The 14,446-nt window shown below is 44.0% G+C and overlaps 1 protein-coding gene across 11 annotated transcripts in view; it reads right to left on the minus strand.

Moving 5' to 3' along the window:
* The window catches only part of MCF2L2 (MCF.2 cell line derived transforming sequence-like 2), a 362,380-nt gene that overhangs the window by 177,730 nt on the left and 170,204 nt on the right, over window positions 1-14,446 (minus strand). For all 11 annotated transcript variants that reach the window (XM_020980835.2, XM_078147605.1, XM_078147604.1 and 8 more), the window contains one exon: window positions 12,791-12,894. In XM_020980835.2, coding sequence (XP_020836494.1) covers window positions 12,791-12,894 — 104 coding nt within the window. The remainder of the gene's footprint in view (window positions 1-12,790; window positions 12,895-14,446) is intronic.

Genomic DNA, 14,446 nt, shown 5'->3' on the forward strand with positions numbered 1-14,446 from the left:
GAGCTGGAACCTGAAGGAAGCCAGGGGGTGGAGATGAGGAGGGAGAGCACTCCAGGGTTAGGGGGACAACCAGTGAAACTGTACAGTCAGAAGGCGGAGTCGGGGTGGGGGGTGGGGAAAGTAGAAAGGGGGGAGGAGGGACAGGAGGCATGAACTTTGGGCTGGGGCAAGGTAAAAAATGGTGGGGTGAGAAGGTAGACAAAATTGTGGCCTCTCACCAGTCAAAACAGTCAGGCTGCAGATGGCAATTCCAGTGGATGTATTGGCTGGTTTTGCCAAACTTTTTCCTACCTTTTTTATTCTTTGTCATAAGGTTTAGTTTTCAGGAAGTGTGAGGGAACATGGGATATATTGGGACATGAAGTGATCAAAAGAAAAGAAAGTAATAAGCCAACTTTTAAATGGACTAAAGAGAAAAATCCAATGGGTTTTATTATTTTGGGAGAGGGGAAGGGTGTCTTATATAGAGTGCCTGTAAGCTGAAGAGCTCCTCTGATGTTTTGAAATTCAATTTCAATTCAATAAACATTTATTAAGCTCCTATACTTGCCAGGCACTGTGCTAAGTGCTGGGAATTTAAAAAAAAAAAAGAGGCAAAAGACAGTCCTTGCCCTCAAGGAGCTTACAATCTAACAGGGGAGACAACATGAAAACGAAAATATACAAAGCAAGCTATAGCCAGCATAGGTAGGAAATGATTAAGAGAGGGATGGCACTGGATTTAAGGATTGGGGAAAGCTTCCTGTGGAAGGTGGGATTTTAGTTAGGACTTAAATGAAGCCAGGGAGGTTAGTAGAGTGGAGGAGGGACAGCCTTACAGGGATAAGGGATAGCCAGAGAAAGATGGGGTATCTTGTTCATGGAATAGCCAGGAGACCAGTGTTATTGATTCCAAGAGTGTGTGTTGGGGAGTCAGGTTTAAGATGACTTGAAAAATAGGAGTAAGCTAGGTTATGAAGGGCTTTGAAGGCCAAACAGAACATTTTGTATTTGCTCCTGGAGGCAACGGAAACTGGCTCAGGTAGAGGGGTTGGCATGATCAGATCTGTGTTTCAGGAAAATCACTTTAGTATCTTGGATTAGAGCAGGAAGAGAAGTGATCGAAATATTTGTACAGGTAAATAGCTTCACGCCCAGGAATATGACTCATACCAGCAGACGTAGTAGCAGCAGAATTTTGGAAATGCCCTTTAAACTTCTGAAGAGGAAAAAAAAACAACTCTGGATAGTAAGAGAAAATCTGGCCTTATTTTAAACTGGCTCATCCCTGACAGCTTTGTCATGCAAGTGTTCAGACTCTCTGGGGAGTCATGTTTTCTGCCTATAGCTGGTGCCTGGAAGCAAGCAGGAAGTAAGGGATGAAATGGCTTTTTGCCCAAGGCAATGAATCCTCTCCCACCTGGGGCTTTTCTGGAATGGGTCAATAAACTATGCCCATGGCCCCTGGATGCCCAGTTACCAGGAGAGACTACAGCTTTCCATGAGTTCAGCAGGAGGCGTTGGATATCAGATTTTTAAAGGTCACAGGGCCTCAGAATTAGGGCTGGACCGACCTTAGAGGCACTTATCTGTTCCAGCCTCCTTGTTTTACTGCAGAGGAAACTGAAGGTCAGAGAAGTGGTGAAGCACAGAGCAGAGATTCGAACCCAGAGCCTTTGACTCAAAATCCTGTGTCACTGGAGATGTGGGGAAATTGGGTGTGTGTGTATGTGTGTGTGTGTGTGTGTGTGTGTGTTGAGGAGTGGGAGCAGAGTGAAAGGGAATATGGACTTTTTTACAAGTGTTAGAATGATTTGTCGTCATGGTCATTCAGTCTTATGGCTTTCCATGATGAAAAGATAATGGAGTGGTTTGCCATTTCCTTCTCCATCTCCTTTTACAGATGAGAAACTTAGGCAAACACAGTTAAATGACCTACCCAGGGTCACACAGCTAGTGTTTGAGGCCCGATTCGAAGTCAGGAAAATGAATCTTCCTGATTCCAAGCCCAGTACTCTATCCAGCTGCGTCCACAGCTGCCCTGATAGAATGATTATAAGCAATTATCCCCTTTGGGAAATATATATGGATTATAAACTGAAAGGCAGGCCGGCATAATAGCAAGAGGGCTAGCCTTGGCTTCAGGAAGAACTGGGTTCAAACCTTGTCTCTGACACATACTCTGTGACCAAATACAAAGTGTCCCAGGTAACAACCCTCTAAGACTATAAATTGCAGGGAAGGTGCCAGTGCACATTATGGGAGGAAATTCCCTATACAGATGAAATCACAGATTCAGATCCCTTCCCCCTAAAAAAAAATCAATTCATCTTGGCTAAGGAATCACAGCATTCCATATGCTGAATAAGGAGCGTCCTCGTATTAGTCATTGGAGAAGCATCCTGCTATGGCAGAAAGAACATCTGCTTGAGGTCAGAATCCGCAGCTTCTGTCTTTACTTGTCAGCTGTGTGGCCCCAGGCAAATCACTTCGTTTCTGTTTCCTCACTTGTCAGAGAATCATAGTTTTTGAGCCAGAAGGGACCTTGGAGGCTATCTGATCCAACCCCTCCATTTTACTGATGAGGAAACTGAGGAACACCCAAATGACTTGCTCAATGTCACATAGGCAGGATGTAGCCAGGAAGGATTTGAACCCAGGCCCTCTGACTCCTGAAGCAGTTCTCTTTCCTCCGTACCTAGCTGCTTGCTTTGCATGGCTAAGATTCCTTCTTCGTGGCCAGCTAGAACCATTAAAGGCTTGGAGAGTGTTCTGAGGATGTGTGCGGGCTTTCCCCCCATGGGTAGTGAGAAACGGAGCTTGGTTGAAATGATATTCCCAAGACATTTATCACTGAATCCCAGAATCTCCGAGTTGGAAGGGAATTTGTTAATCATCAAGTCCCGCCTATAATCCCTTAAAGAATCCCTACCATAACGTAGTCTTATTCTGATGGTTTCATTTTGTTAAGACTTTGGCCTCAGGAATGTAAAAAAACATGACAAGCAAGCACCTGAGTCAAAGCCATGATCCATCCAGAATGGTCTCCCGCCTCTGAGAGAGAAGCTTAGACATATCTGGGGTGTTGAGGGGTCCACGGCCCAATACCCAGCTTGGTGGGTATTGACCATCCTTCTGGATATCAGCTTCAAAAGGTCAGGGACCCACCCCAAAAGAGCCTTTTCCCTTTATTAACTCATGACTCTGTCAAACATTAAACCCTTTTGGAAACTCTTTCCGGCCTCTGGAGGGATGAGTTCCCCAAATGACTCCCCAGTGCTTGGTGATCCACCTCACCACCAAGCTTCCCTATATCAATCACTTTACTAGCTTCCTCCTTCCAAGGTGGCATCAAACCATTAACAAACCATTTTATTTCCCTTTTTCTTTCGGCTCCCTCACTCTCCTTCATTCTATTCTGGGAAGCTTTTGTTCGTTATGTGTGTCTATATAGATATAGATATAGATATATACAGCAGTCCCCACAAATACAGATTAACTGGTGAATGTAAGGGTGAAAGTTACTGACTCACGGGCCTTAGGGGGAACATATTGGGCCTTCCCAATCTCCTTGATAGATTCTCCACCTCTGAGTACGAGAATTTAATTACATTCAAGTTAGCAAGTATTCATTACTTATTGATGCCCTGTTGTATGTGTACAGGATATCATACTGAGTGTTGGGAATACAAACCCAAAAAAAGAAACTGTCCTTATTCTCGAGACTCTTACATTCTAGAACACTGACCCCGGAGTCATGAAGACCTGAGTTCAAATCTGGCCTCAGACACTTACTAGCTGTGTGACTTAACCTCGACTGCCTTAAAAAAAAACACAAAAGAATCTCACATTCTGCTTGTGAGTGAGAAGATGGAGAGCTTAGAGGTAGAACGTTATAAAGTGCTTGTGAAATGGGGTGCTTCAGAAAAAAGTCAGGGTTCAAAACAGCTCTTTTTAACAGGTAGCAAAAGAACATGATGCACAGCTGCCCATTTGCTCTGCATCTTAGGCAACAATAGTAGGAGGTGCATCAGAGCAGGGGTTCTGAACCTGCACTCTGTGAACTTAAAAAAATTGATAACTGTGTTTCAATATAATTGATTTCCTTGGTAGTCCTTTGCATTTTATTGGAATTGATTGAAAGACTTGGGAGACGTTGGCACAGGCCTGTCCAGCATGGTGTGGCTGCATCCAAGATGGCGCTGTGCTCGACGGGCAAAGCAGAACTGCAGTAGCTCAAAAGAAAAGTGAAACGCACAAGTGTAGGGACATCTCCACCCCAAATGTCCATGGGGACTATTTGTGCCTTACCTGTGGTACAGCCTGTTTGCTTACCACCTAGTTCCCCTCAGGTACTACTAGGTCTGCATGAGTTATTGTTCATTCTAGGACTTTTAAAGAGATATTAAAAATGTTTCAAATAATTTTAGAAGATTCAATACATATGTAACTGAGTTTCAGAGTGATTTTCTCCAAGGCAGGGGGAGAAAAGGTTCTGGAACTTAATTGTGAATTCTGGGAATTATAATCCCAGACAGACAACATTCTTTTTACCTTGGGAGAGAAATTATTGTGATGTCTAAATCATGGGTAGATTTCCTGCTGGGGCAGGAGTTTTAGAAGGAGACAACAGCAGAAGTTATTATTATTATTATTATTATTATCATTGTTATTATTAGCAGCAGTACAATGCTGTACATTTTGAATGGAGACTAATAATGGGGGGTGGATGCAGTGACAACTTTCTCCTGTTAGAAGAATTCTAATGGGAGTGATTGGAACAGACTGTATCTGCTAGCTATGACTTACTTTCCTTTGAGAACCATGGAAAGTCTTCCAAAGATTTAGCTCACCCACCTTCCTCCCCTGCGTCTGTCACTGGCAGGTGCTTTGTTATGTGGTCTCCTCCATTTCTTAGAACTGTTTCAGTTTCCAGATTTTCCTTCATGTAGAAACGATGCTTAGCTATAAGTATTCTGTGATGCATATCTGTATAGTAATTATGTGCTTGATGGAGTTCAATGGAGGACAACAGAGGGTGGTTGGGAATGCACACAATTCAACTAGAAACGATGAGCTTGGTCCAAAATAGTTGCAGGGGTAGGGAACCTGTGGCTTTGACTGAAAGGGCTGTACTGGAGGACCTGGAGGGCCACAAGTGGCCTTGAGGCCTCAGGTTTGCCACTCCTGAGTTAGGGTCATCCTAGCTTGGGGGGTTCTAAGTTCTAATTGCAAGAGCCTCTTACGGTTGTGATGCTTATTGCAAACATAAGTTCCTAAAGATCAGGTGAACCATATGAATCAAGACCATTGCCCTCCTGGGGAGAAGGGATCACTGTTGAACCTCATTTAGGTGTGTAGATTATATTGAGGGAATGCCATACCTCCTGGGCCATCAGGTAGGCAGGAGGTTTGGTCTGGAAAGAATCTGCCCTCCCACATCCCCATGGTGGAAGGGAAGGGCAGAAGAACAAAAGTGACTCAATTGTTTTTACCTCTTTTCACCCTATACCTTCAAACCTTGCCAGACAGACACACCTTCTGGTAACACATGTTAAGTCAGCTTTAGCAGTGGAATTCATACCAATGTAGAACTTACGAAAAACACAAATCTTACTGGAACATTGTAGAAGACAATTTCCCTCCCTGTTCCCGCCCACCACACGTCTCTCATTGTGCACAGATGATCCAATAACCCAATGAATGGGGTCAAATTCTCAGGAGGCCTTAAGGGACAAGATAAATATTTATTTGTCTGATTGAGTCTTTTAGGGCTAGGAAGCCTGGCTGGAACTCACCAAGGACAAATTAGATTACCACTGCCTGACCCTTTCAACTCTCTGCTTTCTAGGTCTGGTGTAAGTTATTCAGTATAATCTAATGCAGGGTGAAACTGGGGCTGTAGAAAATATCCCTAATTCCAGACTTTCTATTTGTGATCCAAGCCTGTCCTAGGTCCTTGTGGAACTCAGAATGACTGCTGGCAGCAAACAATTGGTCGCCTTTTTCTTTAACACTGAGCAATAGGGCTTCATTGTCTGAAGGAAGTCCTCTATGCCTATGTCTGGAGTTAGGGCTTGAGAGTAGGAAGGTCAGCAACAACAATAACAACAACAACGACGACGACGGCGACAATGGCGACAACGACGACGACAACAATGCTAATAACCAACATTTACACAGTACTTCCAGGTGTGCAAGGCTCCACACTCTCTGTTGAACCAAACTCCTTCCTCCTGTCCTTTCGATTCCAGTGGGCAGAGTAGGCGCCTTATGGAGCTGGAGACCATCTGGGGAGTAATTCTTGAAAGCTTGCCATGTGGGCAGGTAAATGGCTTTCTAATAAAAGCAGGGCAGGTCACAGAAACCAAGGGAAATATTTAAGTGTGAAAAACAGGGGTGTGAGGGAATGGGATAGACCCCACACCTGACGGAAAACCTGGACTTTAGTCCTGGCGTGACCGCTGACCTTGGTCACGTCACTCCTTGGTTCTTCTGTTTCCTCGTTCACTTAATAATGAGGGACACACTCATCTAACTCATCTTTGAATGAATGGGGAATCTTGATGCCCTACCCCCACCCCCTAGTTACCAGTGTCTAGATCCCTGAAATTACTTTGTGTTTCAGCTTCTTGAAGGCAGCTTGGTTTTGTATCCCCAGCACCAAATGGGCACATGGGCTCATGAAGTGCTTTGTAAGTGCTCGATGCGCTTGATGACTCAATATTATAGGGCCACTGAAAGAATTAATGAGATAACCAGGGGACCTTACCCTGGGACTGGACCTGAATGGGTCATCATGTTTGACTTCCCTAACAAGGCAGGAAACCCACTAATACATCCCACAAATGTTTGTCTAGCCTCTGTTGAGACACTTGACATGGAATACGTACTGGTGGCAGACCAATTTAGAAATAGAAATTGTAATACTAATAATGATTGCTAGCATTTATATAGCACTTTAAGACCTGCAAAGAGCTTTACACGTTAATTCATTTGTATGTAATTTATGATTGTGTCATTACCTTGCTAGAGTATATAACTGTATATTCTTATTCTGGTGACTAATAATAATAACTATTATTATAACCAGATCTCTCATTTATATAGCTTTATGGGATTTACAAAGCAATTTACATGTTTTATCTTATTTGATCTTTGATTACCTTATTGTGATACAGGTTTTGTCATTATTGTTATTAATGACTAGTGTACATGGTGCTATCCAAATTTAGAAACCTTTATTTTTAACACACACTTCATGATATGTAGATTTAAAATACAAACATTCTATTCTCCACTTGTTAGCATTCAGTAAAGTTAAATTTGGCAAACTGGCTAACTCTTGACTTGAATGCCAAGGGAGAAGGCCTGTTAGTGAAAGGGGAACATACAGAATGAGATTTGGGCTTAAGCAGTGAAATCACCTGGCTTTGGTTGTCTGAGGATGACCTCACTTTGAAGGGATGTGTATGTAATGAGTGGGGAGGCAGGGGAAGGGAGGTTGAGACGGGCAGGCTTAGAAAACCTAAGGATCTTTTCAAGCATGTTGTAATGAAAAGAACAGGGGATTTCAAGTCTGAAGGCATGTTGAGTCCCACTCGGACTCTGCGAGCTAACACTTGTGTGGTTCTGATCACCTCATGCCCCCTGTCTAGGCTTCAGTTTCTTCACTTGTATTATTGGTTGGACTCGACTGATACCTAAGGTCCTTTCTGGTTCTAAGTCCTACGATCCAGGGGGTGAGAAATCCCCCTCCTCTTGCTCCTTCCCTCTAGTCCTTATCTGCTACTGATGTTTCCCATTGGCCATCTTGGAGAGTTTAAGAAAAGCCAGAATGATGGGGGAAGAGGAGAGAATGTCCTCCTTATGTGATTTCTCCTGACATTTCTGCCTCCTCTTCCAGCCTCTCAGCCAGGCACTGTTAGTGGTCTCTTCCCTTTGGAGACAGTACAACCTCCTAGCAAGTTGCGACACCTACTTCTCAGGGATTCCATGAAAATGGATAAGGAAGAAGCTTCATGTAGCAAGGCTGGTCTTGGATCAACCCTTGAGACCAGAATGTAATCACAACGTATAAAACTACCCAAACTGACCATAGGACAGTGTCTTTATGAGTGGGAACACCTGACCCAGGGAGGGACCAGCAATTAGCTGAGCAAACAAATTGTAGCCATGACCCTGGGGACTAAATTGCTAAGTCCCATAGACTGTAGAAGCTGAGAGCTGACCAGAAAAGAAGGAGATCCCTCCTAGGGGGAGGAGGTGATTTCTCTCCCCAGGTCCCTTTGGTCAGTTGTTCCAAGGGCATCCAACCAAGGCCTTCGGGTGCTTTTCCCATGTGTGTATCTTACCATATATCTCACTACCAATCTGGTCTAAGTTTATACCCACTTTTTAAGAGACCTTAAACTCGATTTAAAACTATAGCCAAGCCCCAAATACCTAGTGTTTCCATTGTGGGTTGATGGGAGTGGAGTGGCTGGTCAATGATCAGTTCCTGTACCCACAGTACTTTATGTTTCCATAATGGACTATGAGGAGGGAGTTGGGGCTAATCAATGACTAGCTCCCCTATACACAAATGGCAATTAATGAAGATCTAGGGGGAGGACAGTTGGTTTTTGACTAAAACTGGTTTTAATAGGAATCTTTAAAAATTCCCTACAAAAAGAGGACTGCCCTGCTGAGAAGCAGCATTCTCCAGGCTGCTGGCCAAGTGGCTAAGCCAGGCTCATAAGCTGGGCACAGGCGTCGTTCTTGCTTTGTCAGAGGCTTTCTACGTCCCTGAGCATCACCCTCAAAGACTCATTTAAATCTCCCCAGCTTCTATTCTCCACCTCTTGGACCATGGAAAGAATAAGAAGTGTTTGTTTAGCCCTTGGAGACAGACCATGGCTGCAAGGAGGCAGTGGAAAAAAAAACCACACGCATTACAGAAAGCCGTCTTTAATATTTCATAGTCTTGAGGTGCCCATTTATTTATAGGGGCATATTTGAAAACACAAACAAATAGGAGAATGAGGCTGCTCTTATGTGTACCACAAAGTCTTTCGATGGAAAACAGTCTCACTCTTAAAAGCAAAAAGCCAAAAGTGGAGGGGGTGGGTGGGGCACCGAGGATGTGAGCAAGTCCTTAGTGCTGACAGTTGGGTAAAGATTTCTCTGCAAACAATCCCCGGGAAGGGAATGTCATAGCACAAAACTTCAATCCGGAGCTACAATCAAGCAATGGGAGAGGAAGAAGGAAGAAAAGAAAGCCTGGGGTCTGGGCTCATGGATTCCTGCCTGGGTCTATGCCTCAGCTGCCTAGGTGATTTAGGGTGAAGCCTTTTTTTTTTTTCTGTGCCATTAATTTTCTAATCTGTAAAATGGAAATGAGTAATGAAGAGATGCTTCTGGGAGCTGTCTGACATCAGGCCCTCAGAGGTCCTGTCCGGAAGAGAAGGGCTTTGTAGTATTGGCCGTTTGCTTTCCACAAAACGAATTAAAATAGCAATATTCATGGCTGAAGAGTTTCCGAAAGGATTCCCTGTCATTGCCAATCTTCCACGGTAACTCTAGAGGAAGTGCTTAATCTGCAGTCATTGACTGACTGACGGATCGACTGCTTTCCTTTGGGGACCTCGAGCCCTTAAATGTCAGTCTCTTGTGGCCTTCTCGTACAGGATGCACAGTCACGCACTGTGTTCCTTCTGATTTTACAGAAGAGGAAAGTAAGGCACAGAAATAGGTAGCGACTTACCCTAGCTCACACAGAAAGTTGGTGACAAATGCATAAGCCTTCAGGGACAGAGGACCTGGGCTTCTGGTCTGCCCTCCAGAGCATGCATTCTCTCAGAAGCATGAGAGAGCAAAAGGAGAGTTTGATGTTGAGTGCTGAAAGTTACAATCCTAAAAAAGTGCGCTTTTAAATCGCTTTTAAAAACCCCACAGACACAAAAAGACATAAGTAGAGAAAATCAGGTCGAATGTGTTCATATTTAAATATTAGATGAAAAATATGAGTTGCCTTTAGCAATGGCTAAATCAGGGGTGGGAAACCTGGGGCCTTGAGGCCACGTGGCCTTCTAGTTCCTCAAGTGCAGCCCTTTGACTGAATCCAAATCTGAGACGGGATAAAGATGTTGAATGCTATCTGCAAGGGCAGACTGCTTGGTGTTGGAAGCATCACCAAAGCCCATGGGCTGGTATGCTACCCTTAACTGATGAGAGAAAGGAGGTAGGAAGGGAAGGAGGGGGAGAGAGACAGACAGACAGACAGAGATAGAGAGACAGAGAGAATGAGAGAGGGACAGAAAGAGACAGAGAGTGAGAGTCTGAGATGAGATAGACAGAAACAGAGACAGAGAGGGAAGGTGAGATAGAAAGAGAAGACAGAGGCAGAGAGAGAGATAGGATAGAGACAGAGAAAGAGAAAAGGAAAAATGAGAGAAACAGAGAAAAGGAGAGAGAGATGAAATAGAGAGACAGAAATAAGAGACAAGGACAGAGAGAGTCAGAGAGAGAAACAGAGACAGAGGAGAGAGATGAGATCACACACAGACACACACACACACACACAGAAACAAGAGGCAGACAGGAATAAAGAGAGACAGAAATTGAAAGAGACAAAGAAATAGAGACAGAGACTCTGAATACTTCATTCCTGGTCTCCCTGCTCTTGGCTCCAGGAAGCAGACCCTTAGGAGTGGATGGCTAGCTTCTTCCTGACATGCACGGCTGACCAGAGCCAGGTTCCCCTGGCCTCAGCGCAGGCTATTGGAGAAACCCTGGCTCCGGTTGAGGCTGGTCCTGTGACCTTTAGTCCTGAGCTGAGAACATACAGACGCTTCAGACACAGGCTCTCTAGATCTGAACATTTTGCCCTCTGGCCAAGACCCTTTGGCAGCTCCCAGGGTGAAGCAGGCAGCCATGTGTACAACAGCAGCAAATGCCCTGAGCATAGGCACTCTACTGTCTTTCACAAAGCTGACAAATAGGAAGAGAGCAGGGACAGTGAAGAGCTCTCATTTCTGGAGCACTGCCCAGTTTATAAAGTGCTTTTTCTACCAACTCTGTGAAGGAAGTAGTGCAACTATATACTGCTATCACCATTTTATAAATGGGGAAACTGAAGCCCAGAAAGTTTCAGTGGCAGAACCAGGACTTAAGAGCCCGGGTCTTCTGACTCCAAGTCCAAGATTTTTTTCCATTATGCCATAAATATCTGAACTTACAGAATATGGCTTCAATCCTTTCTTATGTGAAGAAGACCATGTATATCATAGGCCAGCTAACACCCAGGGGACAGAGAAGGTGCTCTGTTATGCTGGGCTCCTGTTAGTTATTTGGTGTCCATCTGCACTGTGGCAGCTCCACTGGAAAACTCTGTGTTGTCTTGCTTTTCACATAATCAATCCACAAAAATTTATTATATGTCTAATGTGTACCAGGTACTATGCTAAGTGCTTTTTGCAAAGAGTATCTCATTTGATCCTCGCAACACTCCTGCCAGGCAGGTGCAATTATGTCCATTTTACAGTTGAGGAAACTGAGGCAAATGAAGTCACAAATGACCTGCCCAGGGTCACACAGCTAGCAAGTATGCGAAACTGTATTTCAATTAACATCTTCCTGACTCCAGATTCTGTGTTCTATCCATAGTACCACCAGCTGCTTCTGATGCAGAAGTGATAGATGTCTTACAAAGACAGCCTTACTAGAATAAGTGTTGGTTCTCAATAGCACGTTGAAGTCTGTAGAGGACTTTATGGAACTTAACCTATTTGAGCCTCACAACAGGGTAGGTACTCCGGGTGTTCTTGTCTCAATTTTACAGATGAGGAAACTGAGGGAAACTCAGGGAACCTAAATGACTTGCCCATAGTCAGTCAGCTAGTAAGTATGTCTAAGGTGAAATATGAATATGCTGACCCTGACTACAAGCACGCAGCCCACTATTACGTGCTGCTCATGTGACATGGTTCTAAAACACACAGCAAGCATTCAGAGGACACTGAGCTACCTAGTGATATAAGCATGTCTTCTGGGTGCTTCTTAGCTCCAAAAACCTTCAGCTGTGTGCCTCAGGACACATTCACTATCTGGCACAAGCAACGCTTGCTGTGAAGCATTATCTCTTGTTTACGGAAAGGGAAAGGGAGGCGAAGTGTTCTGGGAAGCCTTGGGGCCCCTGGGGAGAAGTGGATGAGTTACTATCACTGTTATGAGATGAATAATTCAAGCCTGAGCAGGCTGAGCAAGGGATGGATGATAGAGCAGAGGCCCCATTAAATTAAACACGGCGTCAGATTACAGACGAGGCAAAAAGGAAAGAGAACAGGGAGATAGGACCCGTGCTTAGGAAGGCTAGCACAGTGGAGGCATGCATAATTGAATCTTTTTGTAAAATGGAGAGAAACAACAGGCTGGCCGCTGTGTGGTTTCATAAAAGGTCAGAGTGATTGATCGTAGAGCTCGTCCAGTACAATCTCTTTATTTTACAGAGGCGATCCAGTGATTTACCCAAAGTGGCAGAGTTGGGACTAGAACCGAGGTCTACAGATTCCCCATCCAGAGCACTTCCCATTACCCTGCCTTGATTTTGTGGCTGGATCTCATTTCTATTTTTACAAAAAACAAAAACAAAAAAACCAAAAACATCTTGAGGGTATGTGACTGGTGGAATACAACGCCCGCAGCGGGTGACGATGATGACAACTGTCTAGAAGGTGCTCTGTAACCACTTTTGGTTGGATGGATGGTGTTGATAGTAATCGGCTTCCTTCCCACCAAAGTTTGTGTTTCAGAAACAAAAAGGTGGCCTTACCTTAATCCCACCTTTGGGTTTCTTGATGCTTTTCTTTTTCAACAACTCTGCTTCATTGACTGTCTTGGGAGGACAGGGAACTTCAGTTATTCTCCTACTGGGAGCTGGGAAGACAAAGAAAAACCTAGATTAATTTGGCCATCTGGTGTATTATTTATAGGCATAAACGGCATCAGGGGGCTAATGACATTATCAGCTTTCTTGAAGTATTGAAATATCCTCCTGGTCAGTGTTTGTGTATACAGCCTCCCCCATTCCAGTCCATTCATCTACAGCTGCCAAACTGATATTCCAAAAACACAGGTCCAACCATTATCACATCCCTATTCAAGAAGCTTCAGTGCTTCTCTCTTCATCGCCAGGTTTCTTTTCTGCTGCCTAAAGATAAGCCTAATTATCCTTTATTCTTGAAAACAAAACAAAGCAAAAAACAAAAACAGACAAACAAAAAACCCTCAGCCCTTCTATCCCCTCAACCTGTCCTCCTAAATTTATCCATCCTCCCAGTCTTAGGCAAACTCTACTTTCTGCACTTTCACTCACTCCTAAGCCCTTTAAGCTTCTGACCTCACCACTCAACTGAAACCTCCTCTCCAAGATTACCAATGATGACTTAAATGCCAAATTGAATGGCTTTTTCTCCGTCCTCATCCTCTAGACTTCTCTATAGCATTTGACACTGTTGACCGCCCTCTCCTTGGGGATCCTCCCTCCTCTCTGGGTTATCATGACACTGCTCTCTCTTGGTTCTCCTCTTATCTCTCTACTGTTCCTTCTTGATCTTTTTTGCTGATTCATCATCCATATCACCACTTAACGGTGGTCATATCTCAAAGCCCTCTCCTGTGCCCTTTGTTTCCCTCTCTGTAGGGATTCCCTCACTCTCATCAGTTCCATAGGTTCAATTATTAACTCTACATAGGTACATTTCACCTTAGTCTCTCTCCCAAGATCCATTTCCATATCTCCAAATACCCACTAGACATTTCCAACTTTACATCCTGTAGATATCTCACAATCAACAGGTACAAAGCAAAATTCATTGTCTTTCTCCCCTAAACCTCCCAATCTTCTAAGCTTCCTCATTTCTGTCAACAGCTATCCTTTTTCACTATCCTTCCAGTCACCCAGGTTTTCAACCTAGTTTTTGGCTGTTACAAATAAAGCAGTTGTTATATTTTTTGACAGATAAGTCCCTTTTTTAATGTTCTCTTTAGAATAGAAAGGCAATGGGACATCGGCTGGGAGAGAGCTGACTTCAGAGTCAGGTGGACTTAGGGTTGAGTCTTACTTCTGCCACATACTGGTTGGGTGACCTTGGGCAAATGACTTACCCTCTCAGTGCTCTGGGAAGGTCTAGGTTGAGAAAAGTTGACAATCTGCACTGGTAGAGGAAGTTTCTTCATCTGGAACTTCCTTATATCAATGAAGTCACAGATGAAGTCCCTATTTCTACTTTTGGAATAAAGTCCGATGTCAGATTCCACTGCTTCCCAAGGCAGCCCATTCCACTTAGCCTATGCCCAATTGTTAAGTAAATTTCCTGACATCAAATCTCACCTTCCATCTAAGGGCAAGTGCTACAAAGATTTCCCCCTATTGTTTCTTTTTGTCTCAGAGATAATTGTTTTTGTTGAGCAAATTACTTTTACGTTG

This window comes from Phascolarctos cinereus, unplaced genomic scaffold (genome assembly GCF_003287225.1).
Source record: "Phascolarctos cinereus isolate Bilbo 61053 unplaced genomic scaffold, phaCin_HiC Scaffold_7;HRSCAF=346, whole genome shotgun sequence".
Taxonomy (NCBI): Eukaryota; Metazoa; Chordata; class Mammalia; order Diprotodontia; family Phascolarctidae; genus Phascolarctos; species Phascolarctos cinereus.